Genomic DNA, 22,524 nt, shown 5'->3' with positions numbered 1-22,524 from the left:
AGCTACATGCAAGCCTTCACTGACTGAGGGGTGGTGGCTATGCACTGTCCTAGAAGTGAACCTAGGTCTCCTGCATGGAAGGCAAGAATTCTACCACTGAACCATCAATGCTTCACGGAAGGTTAGCAAAAAAAAAAAGTACTTTCAGAATTTACCAATTAGTCCCTTTTGTCATATTCAAAGGCTTATCCTTAACCCTCATTCTCAATGACCTCTGTATACCATGTCACTGCTGACAATCCATTCATCCTTAAGACCCTTGAATCCTGTGACAATGTACTTTCTTTATTTCCTCTATTTGTCTGTTTTTCTGCCTTACACACTTTTCCTTAGTGAATTAATCCCTTACTTACTACCTCAATTGCAATAAATCTTAACTTTTGATACAATTTTTCAAATTCCAGCTACTTACCTCTACCTGTGTATAGATGATTCATATATGAAATATTTAGAATCTAACTTCATGAGTTTATCATCCCCAAAAGTAGCTAACCCCTACCAGATTCCCTAGGTTTTAAACTAAGCACTTGGCTGTTAACTGAAAGGTCGGAGGTTTGAACCCACCAGTCACTCTGTGGGAGGAAGATGTAGCAGTCTGCTTCTGTAAAGATTTACAGCTTTGGAAACCCTACGTGGTAGTTCTGCTTTACTTTATAGGGTCAGAATCATGGCTTGTCGTGAACTGAATTATGTCCCCCCAAAAATGTGTGTATCAATTTGGCTGGGCCATGATTTCCGGCATTGTGTGGTTGTTCTCCATTTTGTGATTGTAATTTTACGTTAAAAAGGATTAGGGTGGGATTGTAACACCACCCTTACCCAGGTCACATCCCTGATCCAACGTAAAGGGAGTTTCCCTGGGGTGTGGCCTGTACCACCTTTTATCTCTCAAGAGATAAAAAGGAAAGGGAAGCAAGCAGAGAGTTGGGGACCTCATACCACCAAGAAAGCAGTACCAGGAGCAGAGCATGTCCTTTGGACCTGGGGTCCCTGTGCCTGAGGAGCTCCTCGATCAGGGGAAGATTGAGGACAAGGACCTTCCTCCAGAGCCGACAGAAAGAGAAAGCCTTCCCCTGGAGCTGAGGCCCTGAATTTGGGCTTCTAGCTACTAGACTGTGAGAAAATTAATTTCTTTTTGTTAAAGCCATCCACTGGTGGTATTTCTGTTACAGCAGCACTAGATGACTAAGACAATGGCAATGGGTTTTAGGGTGCAATGGGTTTTAGGGTTTTTCATCCCCTATAACCAGCAGGAACCAGCAGGAGCCCTGGTGGCATAAGGATTAAGAGCTATGGCTGCAAACCAAAAGGTCAACAGTTTGAATCCACCAGCCGCTCCTTGGAAACCCTGCAAAGCAGTTCTACCCTGTCCTATAGGGTCGCTATGAGTCGGAATCAATTCGATGGCAACGGGTTCAACAGGTATATCCAGCTAGTCATAAAAGTTCTGTTATTTAATGAATAAATAATGAAGCACCTAGATAAATCACTGTGCTAAGCACTTGGAAGGTGATACATTAAAAATGTTGAATAGTATTATTTTCTCTTTACCAATGATATTTTTACTTAATTTCCAATATGAGAATAAAAAGATCTAACTACTAAAATATTGAGTATGTCTGCAAATACACAATTTGGTGGGAAGATGCTACTTTAAATTAATAGGACAAAAAGTGCTTGATGGGGCAAGTTCACAAAATACACAATTATTATGAATTATTGATATATTGTTAAAAATTAAAAATCATTTAATTAAAGTTGGTTAAACAATGGCTCAATAGATGCTACTTACATAAAACCTATTATTTTAAATAATATTTTCTCTAAGATGAATGTAAAAAATGTCAGGAGAGAATTTCAAAACACTGCATTTGGTAATCATTTATTTCCCTAAATCATGTTCTTTAATGCTGTATGCTTACAAATCAATTTAGAAATTCTAACATCATTCTACAACAAAAGAAGTGTGAAGGAAAAAAAAAAGAAAATGTTACCAATTTTCTTCCTAGTTTTTCATTTCTAGCAAAAAACAAAGAAGCTTTCAAAAATGCGTAAATTCATCTTTTTTTCTTTCATCAATAACCTTCAACAAGGAACAACAAAAACTCTGTTCTCCTATGCAATAAATGACTTAAAAAAAAAAAAAAAAAGGGAAATTCTTTTATCTTCCCTTTGTTCAATAACTGAATGAGCAGTATCCAAGCTGTTTTTTCCTAGTTTCACTGATCCCTTACCCCAGCTGTCTCAAGAGTAAACAAATCAACTAGGACACTACTCAACTGTTGGCTTCAAACTACTAGGGATAGGTATGTAACAATGGCTAATACTTACGACTTGGCCAAGCTCACAATGTTATTACAAAAATTTAATTAATAAATTTAATTCATTAAATTAAGGATAAAGAGAACAGGGAAGGAGACATCAACAGACATAAATTTTTGGAAGACATAAAGCAGAGAGGGAAATAAACTACGTTAAGAGACAGAACTGAAAAGCTGCAACCTAGAAATACCTCCAGAGACGAATACCCACAGGAAGCAAGCCAATTCTAGCCCTAAACCCCAGAATAGTTCAGGAGCTGGAGTACCAAGTATCTCAGGACACGGAGTTAAGGGATGGGGCTGAGAATAGGAGGATTGGTTGAATAAAGCCCAGCCTCACACCACCAGCACCATACTCTCCACCCTCCCTACCCCACACCCAGGAGCCTGAGGTTTGTTTCTGAAGAAAGTGTATGAAAGGATGGGAGAAGGGCTGGGGAGCCTTTTTACTCAGTAGAGAGCAGAACTGAGAACCAAAGAACTGAAAAGAAAAAGTCTGCACAATAAACAGTGGGATCCCAGCCTCCTTTCTTCCTCCATCTAACTCCCACAACACTCACAACTATGGGTATACCTACTAGGAAAGTATAACTTGAGGAAAACCAGGATATTGCGTGTCTTGCTCCAATATCCATTATTTAAACAATGACAAGAAGCAATTGTGTTATACTAGTTAATTACAGACTATCCTTTCCATACAGCATTTATGTGTACTATTCAAGAGTAGTCTCTAAAGTTAAGCACTTACTATTTTACAGAAGAGGTCCCTTTCTGAGTTTGCTGTAGGGTAGTTGTGCATCTTTAATTATTTAATCAAGGCACTAAATGGCCAGCACTAGAGAAAATGCTCTTTAGGGTTAGCTTTGTAAACAAGGGAGAGATTTATGCTCTTCACATAAACGTATGGAAAATGTGAGAAATAAAATTTCTAATGGTGTTAATTACATGTACACATACTTAGTGGAATAATAGTTTAAAGATAAATCTCACTGTCATACATTATTAGAGATAAAAAGAACTGAAGTAATAGCCTAGCAAATTAAAATCTGAATGCCAAGATTTTGCTTTCCATAGATATTTAGTAGGACCCAGCTACTTGCATTTCTGTATTCTTACAAGCAACCCAGGTAGTTCTGATGTAAATGGCTGGTGAATCAATCTTTGAGAAATACTGCCCTATATTTTAGAAATGACACTGAGGCCCAAAAGGAGGGGACGAAAATAAAAAAGCCTGATCCAAGGCTAAAAGGCATTGCCATTTAATGGCAGACACAGGCCTAGAACCTTGGCCTCTATTGCCACAAATCCTAGGACAGTCCCAGAATGACAGAGCCACACAAATATATATACATACATGCATACATAGAACAGTGAGACAAAATTAAATTGGGATCATTGTCCTTCTTGCCATCATTTTAAGTAAACGGCAAAAGTTTTAGAGCTGTGTAGCAGCCACTAGCTACATGTCACTATTAAAATTAAATTAAATAAAATTAAAAATTGAGTTCCTTAGTCACATTAACCACATTTGAAGTGCTCCACAGCCACACGTAGCTAGTGGCTACATACTAGACAAGGCAGATATAGGACATTTCCTTTACTGCACAAAGTTATATCTAACAGTGCTATTCTAGCACTTCCCTATTGTCTTGGTCATCTAGTGCTGCTATAACAGAAATACCACAAGTGGGGGGCTTTAACAAAGAGAAATTTTTCTTTCACAGTAAAATAGGCTAAAAGTACAAATTCGGGGTGTCAGCTCCTGAGGAAGGCTTTCTCTCTCTGTCGGTCTTCCCCGGACTAGGAGCTTCTCTGTGCAGGGACCCTAGGTCCAGAGAAGTCACTCTGCTCCCAGTGCTTTCATGGTGGTATGAGGTCCCCCTCTCTACTCACTTCCCTTTCTTTTTTAACTCTTGAGAGATAAAAGGTGGTGCAGGCCACACCCCAGGGAAACTCCCTTTACATTGGATCAGGGATGTGACCTGGGTAAGGGTGGTGTTACAATCCCACCCTAATCCTCTTTAACATAAAATTACAATCACAAAATGGAGGACAACCACACAATACTGGGAATCATGGCCTAACCAGGTCAACACATATTTCTGGGGTACACAATTCAATCCATGACACCTACCCAGTCAACTGCAAATACTGCTGTTCTCAGAACACAACTAAGAAGGCTACTCATGGCAAGGTGCCCTGATGGTACAGTGGTTAACACTTGGTTGCTAACCAGAAGGTTAGCAGTTAGAACCCACTAGCCGTTCTGTGGAAGAAAGATGTGGCAGTCTGCTTCCCTAAAGATTACAGCCTTGGAAACCCCATGGGGCAGTTCTACTCTGTCCTACAAAAAAAACCCAAAAACCCACTGCTATTGAGTCGATTCCGGCTTATAGCAACTCCATAGGACAGAGTAGAACTGCCCCCACAGAGTTTCCACTTCGTCCTATAGGTCACTATAAGTTGGAGCTGACTCGACGACACACAACAACAACACACGGCAATATTTCAGAATAGTGTTCAAGCTTGTAACTAGAACTCTAGGACCAATTAAAAAAACCTACAATAGCCAAGTGCCTAGCCTGCACTTGCCTACAACATACAGGCTAGGTGTTTTATAACATATATTATCTCAACATCACAATTACTGAAAAAAGCTGCCACTTTTTACTATTTTACAGATAGAAACTGAGGTTCAGAAAAGTCTTACACCTAATAAGTAACGAAACCGAAATTGAAATTAGTCTGTTGGATTTCAACTAAATTCTAAAACCAGCATACAATAGATCAGAAGATATAAGCGAAGTTAAGAAAGAGAATGGGTCCTACACCAGTAGAGGCAGTAATAACACATCCAAAAAAAAAAAAAAAAAATGTAAACCAGAATAGGAGGAGGTCATCATTAAAAGCATTGGAAAAGTTAAGTCCAAAAACAATGGCAGCACATCCAAACATCATTCAGCAAAAGATTCCCTGAACCAGAATCTGACCCACTCAAACAAAACAGGACCCTGGCCTGATAGCATTAATAACTGGCTCATTAACTCTCCCTTGCTAATTCCATGCTTGCCCAGCAACCTTCTAATTTTCCTCTCCTCATAGCTTGCCTATAGGGAAAGAATGTGAACAGCAGGTACCACTTCTCATTGTGAATTGGTAACTTGGCACCCTAGATTTTATACATCATTCCCTTACAAGCTTCTCAGACACTCTGTCAATCACTGAATTACATACTGTTGCCCAAGCCTGAGCAATCTAAGGTCATTCAAAAGACCAACTTCTGACCAGGACTATAGTCACAGCGAATTCACCAAGGTAAAGACACCCTACGAGGCCACTTGGCAGCTAGTCAGGTGGTGTTCCCAAGAAGTGCACTGACCTCAAGCGCACCTTCTATTCAAGTTTCATCAGCATTTATCAGTCCCTGAAGCTTAATAAAAATCCTGACAGTTCTATCTACCAAATTTCTCTCAAATCTATCCTTCTTCTTCAACCCTGAGTGGAACACAGTATGGAAGAGCTGCACAGTGAAAAAAGAATGGAATGTTGAGCTGGACAGTCTTAGGCTCATATCCTGACACCACCACAGAATCATTTTCATATAAAATGGGGTGAACACTTCTATCAACAAGCCTGTTTTAAAGATCAGAAGAGATCATTTACTCAACAAATACATGAGTTCCTAATGTGTCAGACACTGCTAGATGCTGGATGCTATCTGACAACTATCTACTACTATGTGTGAAACACTGAAGGTATTCAGTAAATGTTTTATATTATTGCTACTATATTTCACCAAATGTAAGATGCCACCAATAATAATTGTTTTTACACACCTCGAAGAATAAAAAAAATCTCTGCCAGTTAAACTATGACATAGCATTAATTGTAAGGCACGTCCTGATTTTAGATGTTTAAAATGTGGAAAAATATGTACACTATTAAAATCGATTAAGATATGAACACAAGTCCTCACTATCTTTGGCTATACTATTTGGTTTTCCTGTCTCTGGCCCTGCTCTCTCCAATGTATTCTCCAAGATCTAAATTAAATTACACTTCTCTCTATGCACTAACCCTTCCCCGTAGTATTTAAATCTTTGATAGTTCACACCCAGTTTAACAATGTTTAAACTCCTCAGTATGGTATTCTAGGCCATTCGCCACTTGACCTCTCCCAGCCCCCACCCTACCAGCTCTCCAATGTATCTACTAAACCAGGTTTTGTTAAATATGCTTGAGTACGTTCACGTATCTACGCCTTTGTTCAATAGTTTTATCTGCCCAAATTGCCCCCAGCACCCTTCCCTTCTTCATCATGTGATGAAACCCTACTCAACTTTTAGTATCCAGTTTAAATACACCGTTGTGAATTCTTCCAAAGTAAATGCCCTGCTGTCCAGGGCAAATCAACTGACCACTCCTCTGTAACATAACCACAGTATACTATGATTAGGAGACCACCCAAATTATAAGCTTCTCTAAAGTGTCATTTATCTCCAGCACCCTGCATGATGCCTGACAATATAATACTATGTTAAGAATCCAGGCTCTGAAATAAGACATACCTGTGTTTCAATTCTGGTTCTACCACTTGCCAGCTATGTGACCTTGGGCAACCTACTCAATCTGAGACTCAATGTCTTCTTAAAATGGGAATGACAAAACCTACTTCAGAGGGGAAGGATTAAATGTAAAATGTCTGGCACACCAGAAGCATTCAATAAACATTAGCTGTTGTTATTATCATTATAAAACCCACTGCCCTCAAGCAAAATTCCGAATCATAGTGATCCTACAGGACAGAGTAGAACTGCCCCACAGGGTTTCCAAGGCTTAAGGGGAGCAGATTTCTCCCATGGAGCGAACCACTGATCTTTCAGTTAGCAGCCAAGCACTTGACCACTGCATCACCAGGGCTCTTTTATAGGGTCACTATGAGTCAGAATTGACCCAACAGCAGTGAGTTTTTATTATCATTATCATTTTGTTATTAAAAAGGGGAGGGGAGCGTTCAAGCATACTTAATGAATTGGTTTGATATTTATTTGGATGTTCCCTAGTTGTACATGCCCTGACTTAGGCCTGGTAACTTGTGTTTAGGAGGTATGTGTGTGGGGCGTGGGGGAGTGGAGAGAGGGTGTGAGGAGGGTAGTCAGGAGTTATTTTTTCAACTTTTCTGAGTCTTGCTCTCATCTCTACCTGACCCCATAATTCCTCGATCCTGTCTTCTCATCCAAGATAAGTTTCTACCTGCAGCAGTGCCTAAAAGGGGCAATGGCTAATTTTCTGCAGTTAAGTAAATAATGGCTGACATTTTTGAGGTATGAGTCTCATAATTTGCTCAGTCTTTTGATTGGCACACACTAGAGCTTTTGTAAACTGTTTATGTGATCTAATGGATGAGATTTAGATAAATACATTGGTGCCGAGTATCTGAGTAATCACTAACAAGAACATTTAAATCATATTGACTCTTACAAAGAAAATTCACTCTTAAAATTTAAAAGCAAAAAAATGTTTATGTGGCAGTGGTAAGTCTCAGCAAAGTACAGCAATGAGGAAGAAGCCAATATTCTTCTTCCAGGCTCTGCTACAAGCTAGCTGTTAAGACTTTAACCACATCTTTTGGCCTCTCTACCCTGAATTTATTCATCTGTGAAACAAGGGAGTTGAGAAGGTCTTTTTCAAATCTAAAACTAATGCTAGGATTAAAAATTAAATTTTCACTGGGAAATTGAAAAACACTAAAATTAGACACCCATTTAAACAACCAAACCAAACCCACTGCCGTCGAGTCAATTCCAACTCATAACGACCCTATAAGACAGAGGAGAACTGCCCCACAGAGTTTCCAAGGAGCGCCTGGGGGATTTGAACTGCCGACCTCTTGGTTAGCAGTCGTAGTACTTAACCACTATGCCACCAGGGTTTCCACTTAACATATTCAAGCTATTTAGACACACAAGGATACAAGTCGCTGAGGAGAATTCAACTTACTTCATAGGCACATAATTGTTCTCACCTGCTTTTCTTATACAAAAAGGTTAAGGAAAATTTATTAAAATAAGTACCACAGATAACAGAAGTAATAGGTAAAATCAACAAAGCTACTTCCAAGAAAACCTGAACTGGACAAGCCCAGAGCAATAAGCTTTGAGGTTCGGGTTCCCTCACAAAGATAATTACAGAATCCAAGATGCTGTTAACCTAACATTATCTAATTCCACTAGGCTCGACAGGAGAAAGAATTTTTATAGCAAATATATACCTCTTACTACGTGCTAGGCATTGTTCTAAGCACTTTTTCATATTTTAACTCATTTAATCCTCAAAACAGTCCTGTAATTACAATTATTATCTCCATTTTACAGATGAGGAAACTGAAGCATTGAGAGGTTATAAAGATGACTTGTGAGATCACTTAGCTAGTAAACTCTGAAGCTGGGATATGAGTTTAGGCAATCAGGCTCCAGAGTGTGTGCTCTGTATATGTTATTAACATATTAGCATATGATGTAAAATCAATCACGGTGATTCTGTTAACTCTGCAACTAAACTGCCATGTGACCTGGAATCATTTAACATCTATAGACCTTACTTCCCATTTAAGTAAAGAAGTGAACTGGACTAAACGATTTCTAAAGTTCCTTACAGGTCTAACGTTCGAAAACAGATGATACAGAAATGTCACAACTGTGGCATACTAACAGCTATGTCGACTTTTATCTTCCTCCTTTTACTCTATCACCATTATCTCATCATTTTCTTATGGTTCACCTTCATAAACCCTCTACTTACCAGCTGCCTGTCCAATAAGAGTTATACTGATTACCTTGAGGGAATTACAAATTAATAAACTCTGCCCTCTAGACCACACTCTACTTCCTCCAAACCATGCAAACCAAGACCCGGTACTAAAAATAGACCAGCCATTACTTCACCAGATTACAGCAGTGGTGCTAGAGACCAGGTCAAGCCACAACTTAATTTATGTATGTATTAATGGATGAATTTATTTATTTTTCACAAAATAACAGGATGTAGGAGTTAAGGCCATGGGCTCCTACAATCTAATCTCTGCTACCTACAATTAGCAGTATGAACATAATTAGTTACTTAATGGTTCTAAGACTCATTTTTTCCCATCTATAAACAGAGTAAACAACCTACCTTAACGGCCTGCTATGAGGAGAAAATGTTTTTAAAGTACACAGCACAGTAACTGACACAGTAAAAACTCCAAAAACTAACAGCACTGTTGCTGTCACACTACCTGTTATTTACAATTCCTATACAAAAGCAAGAGCTCCATAGTCTGACAGATCTGATTTCAAAACCTGACTATAATACTTATTAGTTATGTTGTTCTTAAGTTGTTGTTAGGTGCCATTGAGTCAGTTTCAGTGCACAAAAACCCTGTGTACAACAGAACAAAACACTGCATGGTCCTGAGTCATTCTCACAATCATTGCTATGTTTGAGCCCACTGTTTCAGCCACTGTGTCAATCCATCTTGTTGAGGGTCTTTTGCTTTTTCACTGACCCTCAACTTTATCAAGCATGATGTCCTTGTCCAGGGACTGGTCCCTCCTGATAATACGTCTAAAGTACATTAGATGAAGTCCCGCCATCCCTGCTTCTAAGGAACATTCTGGCTGTACTTCTTCCAAGACAGAATTGTTCGCTCTTTTGGCAGTCTATGGTATACTCGATATTCTTGGAAAACACCATAATTCGAAGGTACCAATTTTTCGGTCTTCCTTATTCACTGTCCAGCTTTTGCATGCATATGAGGCAACTGAAAATATCATGGCTTAGGTCACGTGCACCTTAGTTCTCAAAGTCACAGCTTTTTGCTTTTTAACCCTTTAAAGATGACTTTTGCAGCAGATTTGCCCAATGCAATAACATACTCTGATTTCTTGACTGCTGCTTCCACAGCCGCTGATTGTAGACCTTAGTAAAAATGAAACCCTTGACAACTTCAATATTTTCTCTGTTTATCAGAATGCTGTTTGTTGGTCCAGTTGCGAGGATTTTTGTTTTCTTTATGTGGAGGTGCAGTCCATACTGAAGGCTGCAGTCTTTGGTCTTCATCAGTAAGTGCTTCAAGTCCTCTTCACATTCGGAGAGCAAGGTTGTGTCATCTGCGTATCACAAGCTGTTAACAAGTCTTTGTCCAATCCTGACGCTGTGTTCTTCATCATAAAGTTCAGCTTCTCAGGTTATTTGCTTAGTATATGGATTGAATAAGTATGGGAAAGGATACAACCCTGATGCATACCTTTCCTGACTTTAAACCAAGCATTATCCCCTTGTTCTTCTCAAAAGGCTGCCTCTTGGTCTATGTACTGGTTCCTCATGAGCACAATTAAGTGTTCTGGAATTTCCATTCTTTGCAATGTTATCCATAATTTGTTATGATCCACACAGTCAAATGCCTTTGCACAGTCAAAAACCTGTCTGGTATTCTCTGTTTTCAGCCAAGATCCATCTGACATCAGCAATGATATCCTTTGTTCCAAGTCCTCTTCTGACTCCGGCTTGAATTTCTGGCAGTTCTCTATCAACATACCGCTGCAACCACTTTTAAATGATCTTCAGCAAAACTTTACTTGGGTACGATATTAATGATATTGCTCAAGAATTTCTGCAATCTGTTGGATCACCTTTCTTTGACTGGGTACAAACATGGATCTCTAACTATCAGCTGGCCAGGTAGCTCTCTTCCAAATTTCTTGGCAGAGATGAGTGAGCACCTACAGCACTGCATCCATTTGTTGAAATATATCAACAGGTATTCCGTCAATTCCTGGAGGCTTTTTTTACACCAATGCCTTTAGTGCAGCCTGGATTTCTTCCTTCAGTACCATTAGTTCTGCAGCCTGGATTTCTTCCTTTAGTACCATCAGTTCTTGATCATATGCTACCTACTGAAATGGCTGAACGTTGACCAATTCTTTTTGGTATAGTGTCTCTGTGCATTCCTTCCACCTTCTTTTGATGCTTCCTACGTCGTTCTATATTTTCCTTGTAGAATCCTTCAATACTGCAATGCAAGGCTTGAATTTTTTCTTCAGTTCTTTCAGCTTAAGAAATGTCAAGCATGTTCTCTCCTTCTGGTTTTCTAACTTCAAGTCTTCCCGCATTTCATTATAATATTTTATTTTGTCTTCTTGAGCCACCCTTTGAAATCTGTTCAGCTCTTTTACATAATCGTTTTTTCTGTTTGCTTTGGCTTCTCTGCATTCAATAGCAAGTTTCAGAGTCTCTTCTGGCATCCATTTTGGTCTTTTCTTTCTTTCCTGTCTCTTAATGACCTCTTGCTTTCTTCATGTATGATGTCCTTGATGTCATTCCACAACTCGTCTGGTGTTCGGTCATTAACGTTCAATGCATCAAATCTATTCTTGAGATGCTCTCTAAATTTAGGTAGGGTATACTCAAGGTTGTATTTTGGCTCTCATGGACTTGCTCTAATTTTCATTAGCTTCAAACTGAACTTGCATATGAGCAACTGATTGTTCCACAGTTGGCCCCGGCCTTGTTCTGACTGATGATACTGAGCTCTTCCATCACCTCTTTCCACAGATGTAGTCGATTTGATTCCTACGTATTTCATCTAGCGAGGTCCACGTAACTAGTCATCACTTATGCTGTTGAAGAAAGGTATTTGTCATGAAGAAGTCATCGGTCTTGCAAAATTCTATCATGCAATCTCCAGCGTCATTTCTATCACCAAGGCCGTATTTTCCAAATACTGATCCTTCTTTGTTTCTAACTTCTGCATTCCAATCACCAGTAATTACCAATGCATCTTGACTGTATGTGTGATCAACTTCAGACTGCAGAAGTTGGTAAAAATCCTCAAGTTCCTCATCTTTGGCTTAATGGCTGGTGCATAAACTTGAATAATAGTCATATTAACTGGTCTTCCTTGTAGGTGTATGGATATTATCCTATCACTGACAGCCTTGTACTTGAGGATAGATCTTGAAATGTTCTTTTTGACATCGAATGTGACACCATTCCTCTTCAATTTGTCATTCTCGGAATCGTAGACCATATGACTGTCCTATTCAAAATGGCCAATACCAGTCCATTTCAGCTCACTCTCACTAATGCCTGTGATAGCGATGTTTATGCGTTCCATTTCATTTTTGAATACTTCCAATTTTCCTAGATTCATACTTCGTACATTCCTCATCCTAATTATCAACAGATGTTTGCAACTGTTCTTCCTAGTCTCCCTTTGTCTGGAGGCTCTGCTGTAATCTGTCCACCATGGGGGACCCTGCTAGCACTTGAAATATTGGTGGCAAAGCTTCCAGCATCACAGTAACATGCAAGCTACCAGAGACGCATGATGGTTATTAGTTATGTAGCCTTGTGCAAACTGACTAGTCTGTCCTTTAATTTCATCATCAGTAAAATGCAGATGATAAATGATCTATTTTGTAAAACTGTGGTCAAGATTATATGAGATAATATATGTAAAGTAGCTGACCCTTGGCTCTTAACTGCTCAGTGAATGCTAATTCTTTTCTCCTTAGTGGTACACTCACCACATTTCTACTAGTTCAATTACAAGAAAGGACAGAGGAATTTGGGAATCAGATGAACTCCAGGTAAGCCAACTTTCTTTTCTCCATAGCCCTTTACTGTGAAGCAGATACCAGAGAATGTTCACCCATGGGATTCCCTTAACCTCTCATGTGCCTCATAAGGCCTTTTCTCAAGACATCTTCAAATGTTCTGAAAGGAGTCTGGTACTCTAAAGCAGTATCTCTCAAAGTATGGTCAAAGAACCCAATGGGTCAAAACTATTTTCATAATAATACCACTTCAGTAGCTTTTTTCACTCTCATTCTTTCACAAGTTTTCCAGAGGCCACATGAAGTATGTCATCTCTCTGATGACTAGTAGAAGGTCATATATTCTTGTGTTTGCAAAGTTTTCAGTTTTAATTTCTAATATAGTAAATATCAGTAGCTATCTTTGGAATCCTCAATAATTTTTTTTAAATAATTTTTATTGTGCTTTAAGTGAAAGTTTACAAATCAAGTCAGTCTCTCACATATAAACTTACATATGCAAGTAGCTCACTCCTCATCAGCATCTCTCTCCAACCCACTGTCCAGTCCAATCCGTGTCTGAAGAGCTGGCTTCGGGAATGGTTCCTGTCCTGGGCCTACAGAAGGTTTGGGGACCATGACTGCCAGGGTCTTTCTAGTCTCAGTCAGACCATTAAGTCTGGTCTTTTTACACAAATTTGGGGTCTGCATCCCGCTGCTCTCCTGCTCCCTCACGGGTTCTCTGTTGTGTTCCCTATCAGGGCAGTCATCGGTTGTGGCCAGGCACCATCTAGTTCTTCTGGTCTCAGGATGATGTAGTCTCTAGTTCATGTAGCCCTTTCTGTCCCTTGGGCTCATAATTACCTTGTGAGTTTGGTGTTCTTCATTCTCCTTTGATCCAGGTGGGTTGAGACTTATTGGTACACCTTAGACGGCTGCTTGCTAGCGTTTAAGACCCCAGGCCCCACATTTCAAAGTGGGATGCAGAATGTTTTCTTAATAGATTTTATTATGCCAACTGACTTAGACGTCCCCTGAAGCCATAGTCCCCAAACCCCTGCCCCTACTTTGCTGACCTTCGAAGTATTCAGTTTATTCAGGAAACTTCTTTGCTTTTGGTTTAGTCCAGTTGTGCTGACCTCCCCTGTATTGAGTGTTGTCCTTCCCTTCCCCTAAAGTAGTTCTTGTCTACTATCTAATCAGTAAATAACCCTCTCCCACCCCCCCCTTGTAACCACAAAAGAATGTGTTCTTCTCAGTTTAAACTATTTCTCAAGATCTTGTAATAGTGGTCTCATACAATATTTGTCCTTTTGCAACTGACTAATTTCACTCAGCATAATGCCTTCCAGATTCCTCCATGTTATGAAATGTTTCACGGATTCATCACTGGTCTTTATCGATGCGTAGTATTCCATTGTGTGAAAATACCATAATTTATTTATCCATTCATCCATTGCTGGGCACCTTGGTTGCTTCCATCTTTTTGCTATTGTAAACAGTGCTCCAATAAACATGGGTGCGCATATATCGGTTCGTGTAAAGGCTCTTATTTTTCTAGGATATATTCCGAGGAGTGGGATTTCTGGGTCATATGGTGGTTCTATTTCTAGCTTTTTAAGGAAGCGCCAAATCGATTTCCAAAGTAGTTGTACCGTTTTACATTCCCACCGGCAGTGTATAAGTGTTCCAATCTCTCCACATCCTCTCCAACATTTATTGCTTTGTGCTTTTTGGATTAATGCCAGCCTTGTTGGAGTGAGATGGAATCTCATTGTAGTTTTAATCTGCATTTCTCTAATGGCTAATGATCATATGTTAAGTCTTCCTATCCATGAGCAAGGTGTGTTTTTCCACTTATGTAGGTCCCTTTTAGTTTCTTGCACTAGTACTTTGTAGTTTTCTTTGTAGAGGTCTTTTACACCTTTGGTAAGACTTAGTCCTAAGTATTTTATCTTCTTGGGGGCTACTGTGAATGGTACTGATTTGGTGATTTCCTCTTCGATGTTCTTTTTGTTGATGTAGAAGAATCCAACTGATTTTTGTATGTTTACCTTATAATCTGAAACACTGCTGAACTCTTCTATTAGTTTCAGTAGTTTCTTGAGGGGAATCCTCAATAATTTTTAAGAGTTCGAATGATCCTGAGACCAAAAAGTCTGAAAACCAGTGCTCGAAGGTATAGAGAAAAACCGCAAAGCACATGAATTACCCTGTGAGCTACAACTTTACCAACTGAGCTTAGGTAAGTAATTTACACAATAACCTACAAACTTCCCATTTTCCTCTATGATTACATTTCAGTCCCTCAGTCTTCAAAAATCACATGGTAACTATTCATGAATATTCACAGTGACTGAACTGGGTCTAAGGATCTCCTTACTCCTGATCTAGAGTCTTTCTAATAATGCAGGTCACCCTCAATAAGTAAGAGATGACTATGTTTTCTTAATCAGCATAAACACCCTTTTATCAAAGAAAATATGAAAATTGTAAGTTTTTTTGTTTACAGCAGGTTAATTACAGTTTCCTCTGACCTACCAAATAAGCAAACAATTTTTAGATTTTCTGGTCAGTCCCTAGAAATGCTAGATTTGCTTGGTGATGGAAAAAAACAGGTAACTAAATTTTTCCCTATAAACATATTAGATTTAAAGGTGTACCATATAAAAGTTTGAAGAGCTAAGGAAAAAGCCTTCAGTATCATTTACATAATTTATCCAAATTTACAGCCAAGTTCCAAGTCCTCAATCTGCAATCTTCCCTTTCTACACCATTTTTAATTTTAAAAACACTATGTTAACTGAAATATAAAATGAAAAAAAAAAAAAAAAACCCACACAAAAACAACATTTTGTGTATATATGTTTTGTTTTTTCTCTATTTTTAAGATAATGAAAGGGCTAGAATTCAATGACAAATCTATCAGCCTATAGCAAATATAGGGAACATATAAAAACTTGTTGAATCAATGACTAAACGATTTTTAAGGCATTAGTTCATGAGCTTTGTCTACTTGCCTTCTCTTAGCGTTAACTGAGAAAAGGAAAGATCTGAAAAGGCAAATATAACTGGGCAAGAACTCTGGAATTTTGACACTCTTTTCAATCCTAAAGGCCAGATTAATACCAGGTAATTCACAAACCAGCTGTGGTTAAGCTGTACAACTTCGATAAAGTCTTATAAACTTTTTTTTTTACTGTACTTTAGATGAAGATTTACAGAACAAACTAGTTTCTCATTAAACAGTTAGTACACACACTGTTCTATGGCATTGGTTAACAACCCCATGACATGTCAACACTCTCCCTTCTCAACCCTGGGTTCCCTACTACCAGCTTTCCTGTTCCCTCCTGCCTTCCAGTCCCTGCCCCAGGGCTCATGTACCCCTTTAGTCTTTTGTTCCACAGGCCTGTTCAATCTTTGGTTAAAGGGTGAACCTCTGGAGTGACCTCATTACTGAGGTGAAAGGGTATCCGAGGGCCATACTCTCAGAGTTTCTCCAGTCTCTGTCAGGCCAGCAAGTCTGGTCTTTCGTTTTGAGTTACAGTTTTGTTCTACATTTTTCTCCAGCTCTGTCCAGGACCCTCTATTGTGATCTCCGGCAGAGCAGTCAGTGGTGGTAGCCAGATACTGTCTAGTTTTACTGGACTCAGTCTGGTGGAGGCCATGGTAGATGTGCTGCATCAGTCAAGTCTTACAACCCTTTTACGTTATACTCCTACGAAAAAAAGAGTTTTACTGTATAACATCCAGTATATGTCTATTAATTTTAAATTATAACATAAAAAATAGAAGTGTTAAAAATCAGTTTTAAAAAGATGAGAAAGACAAGGATGAAATAAACAATTTTTAACTTTCATTTATGAATAGTACAAAAATATTTTTGATCTCTCTAAAAAATTATCATCAATAACAATACTTTTAGAGAACAATATAACCGAAAAGTTTCATTACTTTTTAAAATCTTAGTTTTGTATTTTGTGACACAGTATTTCAAAGGTCTGGTTCAAAGTTCAAAATGCAGATGATTTTGATTGTAATGGCTATAAGCTGAAAAATATACCTCACAAAAGCAAAATATTCACAATACATAATATACTGAGGGTGATGTTCATCATGGATGACAGTGAACATAAAAATCTTATTTCAAAGAATTACCTCAGTAATTTTGAAATGTTTTACCCAACTTCTCATCAGGCCTATTGAAGTGTCATGTTTTTATCTGTAATTTGGCTGACAAAAGGCTAGTACTAGAAGAGGACTGTCCGCTCTACCATTTTCTTGTTCATTTACACTTGCGAAACTGGTAATATTTCTAAGGCTTCTTTACAGAAGTCTTTAAGTCACATCCATCTTATAAAGGTTAGTTAAGTTAAACTAGATAATACCCATAAATTCATTTAACTGCAGGTGGGTTAGTTGTTATTTGCTCAAAGTGCACAAACAAGTGAAAGAACTTCTGTTAATCCTCTCTCTCTCCCTCAGAATACCTGTGTATGACCTGCTAAGTGAGGGCACAGCATCGATCCATTTAAATACCTGTATTTGTAAAGCTTTATTTCTTCCCTTCCTTATCCGAAATGAATAAATAAATAGAAATACCAGTTCTAATACTATCTTCTCCTTCTCCATGAGAGTTTTGGTACTCTCCTTTGGGAGTTACTACTTAAATATCCTTGAAACCCCTAGGCAGAGCAATTCAGTCTTTCGAGTGCTTTCCAGATTAGGACTGAACTTGAAGCCAGAACTAATTTTCTGTGGCCACCCCAGGTCAAATAAGACTCTTAGGGTCTTATGATCTGGGCGTTTACCCAAAATCTGATCCAAAACCAACCTTCAAAGATGGACAAGTATAATCTTTCCAGGTTAATCACCCTAAAACATTTTACAAAAAATAATGAACTGTTATAGCTTCCTGTCTTATACAACATTCACTCACCTACTTAAGAAACAACTGTAAATGCCAGGCATCTCACTGACACAATCATTTGCAAGTACGGGTTTTGTTTTTATCTTAAATACACTATACTTTCATCTGTGAGAGAAGTGCCTGAAAGAAAACGTGTGGTTTGTGCCCCATCGGGTGGCCAAACTGGAAATTTCAAACAAGTTCCAGCAAGGGAAGTTAATCCTAACTAATCAACATAATAGGGTCGTTATGAGTCAGAATCCACTCAACAGTAGTGGGCTGGATCATGTTATTAATAATACGCCTTTAAATTCTGTCCTCTTTATCAAATATAATTAAATCACAAAAAAAAGCACAGAAATTTAAAGCTGGATGGGTCGTTAGAAAATATGGGGCTGTGAGTTTAGAAACCATGAAGTCCAGTCCTCTCAATTTACAGATGAAGAACCTAAAGCGCAGAAAGAAAAAGTGATTTCATCAGGGTCACACAGCTAGTGTGTGTGACCCCAACGATTACACACCCAATGCTCAAGAGACTAGCTATATATATGATCTTGGACAAGTGACTTAACCTTTCTGGACCTTGGATTCCTTGCCTGAGAAAACAAGGAGGGAGATAAACTCTAAATTCCCTGTCTGCTCTAAAATCCTGTCATTTACAGACCTCATTATTTTAGTATCTTGCAAAACTAAAGTATTCACTGAAAAAACCATTCCTGGTTCCTAAGGAATCAAAGAAGCATAGGTTCCTAGGGAAGAAAACATAAGTCAGCACCAGTATATTTGCTGGTTTTGCTAATATTCTGTAAACTGTTCTCTAAAGTCCATTTGGTATTAACTGGTCTAAGTTAATTCTGATTAATCAACTACAAGCTCTAAAATATATAATCACTGATTGTAAATTTTTAGAAGAGTGTTCTTATAAAGATTTATTGATGCTCTATCTTATATGTCAAGATTTACACTCAAATAGATTACCTGAGACAGGGATAGTCTCTGCTTATTTGTGTTTATTCTTTATAAATATTATTCACAAACTTGAATCAAACAGATTTCTGTTATGTGGTTTCTTCATGTTGCTCTACTCTTTTAGGCTTTATTGTTCTGCCTACGAAGACTAAGCCTATGAACTTCAAAACCTATTTTCAAATTAAAAACTGTATTAATTTCCTGGGTATTGATGGCTCACTAGCATTAAAAAAAATTAATAATCTAAGGAATAACAACCACCAAAAGTTAAATCAAAGAACCTATGAACTAGCGTGGATCTTGAAAAGCTCTGGCCCTATATTCTCATTTATGGAAAAAGAAAGAGGCCTAGAAAGGCAAAAAGATTGCCCCCAGAGTTTCATAGTTAACTTATAAAAGAATTGGCACTTAAAATTGTATGTTAAACAAAATTTTCAGTTCTAATGCTCCACTTATTTGAAGTAATACTTAATATAGCAAAATGACATAAAAACCAAAGAATCTGAACTGTTCAGAATAGTTCACAGTACTGGACAGCATCATAGGCTAAAAATCAGGTGTAATACACCAAAATTTCACCACCATTGTTTGAAACATAAATTCAAGTGTTTGCTCTACAAAGAATGTTTCAGAGGTATCATCCTCATATAGCAGAACTACATATTATTGCATTATGAAAGGTTCTTTTCTCTAACAAAAAGCTAAAACATCTCTTATGCGCGTCCTTTTTCCCCCCAAAATTTTTACACTGTCAAAATTCCTCGGCTCTAAAGACTCTTCTTTATGCTGCTTTATTATTTTTAAATGAACACCACCAGCTCTTGAGAAACAACACACAATACACAGATACCAAGCCTATAAGCATTTCTTTAATGGCTCCAACTCACAGAGAAAAGTGCCCCTCACTTAATTGTGCCTACTAAACAATGAGCTTATCCAGGTCAGGAGACATATAGTAGGAAATCTCTGCAGAATCAAATTTCAATTATCTACAATAAATGAAATTTCCAAATAGCAATTTATAATTGGCCCAGGCAAGATAATTCAGCCACACATATGCTCAGGAATTTTGTCCCGCTGTAACCAACCTTGAGTAACCCTTAGGGTTAGTATGCAAATGGACTATGTGAATGAAGAATCCCAGAAATCACTGTGGTTACTCCAATCACAAAGCTGACATTACAAATCAAGAGGTAATTGCATTTCCAAACTAAATCATGTGCTTCCCCTTCCATTCTCAAATATTCCAGATTAAAACAATTCTATCAAACAGTTAAATGTTGTAATACTTAAAATGAATCACAGCATACACCCAGCCACTATTGCTTCTGCCCAAATCAAGCATACCATACCATATCACAAGTACAAGATGTTGCTTCAGTGTGTTTATGTCCTATGCTTGCACGAAGAACTGGCAGTGGTGCTGAAAATTACTACTAGAATGATGAAAGGCCGATACTCCTCTTTCAATAAAAACCATCACCTGGACTCTAGCCAAGATTTTAAAAGTGACCGAATATTATTGGAAACAATAAATCAAAAACTGTACAGGCTGAAATGCCAGTTCCTTATTATTTCATTCTTATTTACAAAATGTGGTCACAAAACACTGTAGGAAAATTAAGTGACAAGAAGGCACTAATAATTCTAGGCCTTTCATTTCTGGCAATAATAAAAAAAAACTGCGTATTACAAGTGAGTTTATTTTACAACCCTTAAGGTTTTGTTTAACCTACCTACATTCCTTTCCCTATCTCTTTCGATTATTACAATGACTATATGACGGCAGTGGGTTATATGAATAAATAAACTCACTGCTATTGCCTAAACATCCTTATCACTGAACTTAAATAAAAATAAACAGAAGACTAAAATAGTTCCGTTCATAAAATCTAGCTAGCATACGTGTTCATATTGATTTTACACTCTTTGTTCCTGCACATAACATACATGTGAATTCCTGGAGGGTACAGACAAGTCTTTCTCTATCCAGGAGCTGAACTGCCAGCTACTGAGAATAACCTATTGCAATGTTTAAAGCCCTCCAGGCATCTCGCCTTCTAAATATATAAGTGAGTTCATTATCTTTACTTTTTCCTGAATTAATGTAAGGTAATGGCAGTTCCTTATCGCTATGTATTAAATACCATCCAAGAGCTATTATCACAGAAACCCGGCAGGAGAAAGGGGAAGGCAAACAGCATGAATTCTGTGATACATAGGTACATTTTAAAAGTATATTGTTTTAAAAAAAAAAAAAAGTTTTCATCTAGCCAATCAAATGTATAAGACCTTCTATTTTTAAGTATGTTAATCACAGACCATTTCGAAGTGACATTAAATGAAAAATTTACAAGATAAAAAAAAGGTACAGTGTTTACAATATAGGAATTTTCTCCTTGGCAAACAAAAATTTTAGGAAATAAAACCTGTACATTTTAAAATTCTCCTCTGTCCTCCTTCCCCCTTCACTCCGTTCCTAAACAACAGAAGAGCCAAACCCAAAGATGTCATTAGTTTGTATACTTCATGCCATCAGTAAAAAGACGAGTCGCCGTCCCTTTATCAAAAGAGGACAGATGATCACAATACGTTTGCATACTACAATCACTATGCGACGTATATTTAAATCAAGTTTCAACCTGGTTACAAAGCCTTTGTCAACAGTGGGCAAGTAGGAAAAAGCCGAAGGGCTCTGTGGAATGAAGGACTCGGAGGAAACCACTGGAGGGGCTTATCTAGGAAGAGAAGGATTCCCTGGTGAGAGGTGAGCAAAGAGAAACAAGACCTAACCTTGGCAAGGGGGCGCTCGCCCAGGGTGGGGACGAGAGGTCAGGGTGAGCAGGGAGAAGGGGATTTAGCGCGGAATTGCCGCAACCGAGGGCTGCCCTCGCACCCGAGACTACCCCACCGGGGCTCGCCCTCCCACCACCATTCCCCAGCCCGGGTCGGGGCTGTGCCCCTTCCTCCGGGTCCGCCGCCCGTATATCCGTTACCTCGGCGGCAACGGGGCTGCGGGGGAGGGGAAGGGCAGAGGGGCCCGGAGGGGACGGCCGTGGCGGAGATGCCGCAGTGGCCCCCGCTGCAGCGGGTCAGAGTCCACCAAAGCGCGGGGAGGCAGAAGGAGCGGAAGGCGGCGGTGGAGGTGGGAACTGGGCGAGAGGGTGGCCCCTCCGAGTCCCCCCACACCCCGGCCAGCGCTGGTACCTCATACTGGATGTATTGCTTCCTCCACTCGGGAGTGATGTGCGCGGAGAGGTGCTCGGCGAACTTCATCCTGCCGTTTCGCCCTCACTCCCACTCGGGTCCAGCAGCTACTGGCGGCGGCGGCGGCAACAGCGACTCCGACTCCTCCCCACATGGGCCCCGGCGCGGCGCGGCGCTGCGCTTCTCTCCTCCTCCGCCGCCGCCGAGGTCTCCTCAGAGCCACCCTCCCGCCATCTTCCTCCTCCTCTCCATAGCCCCGCCCCGCCCCGCCCTCTAGACGTCATCCCCATGGTAACCGCCTACGCCGCACCGACGAAAAGGGCCGGGGGTAAGGGGCGGAACTTGGGGGGCGGAAAACACTCCTTAAGGCCCCGCCTCTTCTGGGCTGAACGTGCTGAGGCACCTCCCCTTGACTCCTTCCGTCTGGCTAGTGCTAGCCTTAGAGCTGCTTTCTAGCTCCTGCCTGGGAAGCAGCAGTGTTGTTATTGCAATTAATATTAACACTCTAGCAACGGTAATCCACACAAGACGTTTATAT

At 39.3% G+C, this 22,524-nt stretch overlaps 1 protein-coding gene across 1 annotated transcript in view; it reads right to left on the bottom strand.

The window, feature by feature from the left end:
- The window catches only part of XPR1 (xenotropic and polytropic retrovirus receptor 1), a 257,077-nt gene extending 234,842 nt beyond the window's left edge, over positions 1-22,235 (bottom strand). Inside the window, exon 1 of the mRNA XM_049868482.1 lies at positions 21,987-22,235. Within this exon, the coding sequence (XP_049724439.1) occupies positions 21,987-22,055 (69 nt within the window). The 5' untranslated portion in view covers positions 22,056-22,235. The remainder of the gene's footprint in view (positions 1-21,986) is intronic.
- Between the last annotated feature and the right edge of the window lie 289 nt (positions 22,236-22,524).

This window comes from Elephas maximus, chromosome 24 (assembly GCF_024166365.1).
Source record: "Elephas maximus indicus isolate mEleMax1 chromosome 24, mEleMax1 primary haplotype, whole genome shotgun sequence".
Classification (NCBI taxonomy): Eukaryota; Metazoa; Chordata; class Mammalia; order Proboscidea; family Elephantidae; genus Elephas; species Elephas maximus.
Note: the sequence above shows the minus strand (reverse complement) of the source record. Positions and strands in the feature narration are given on the sequence as shown.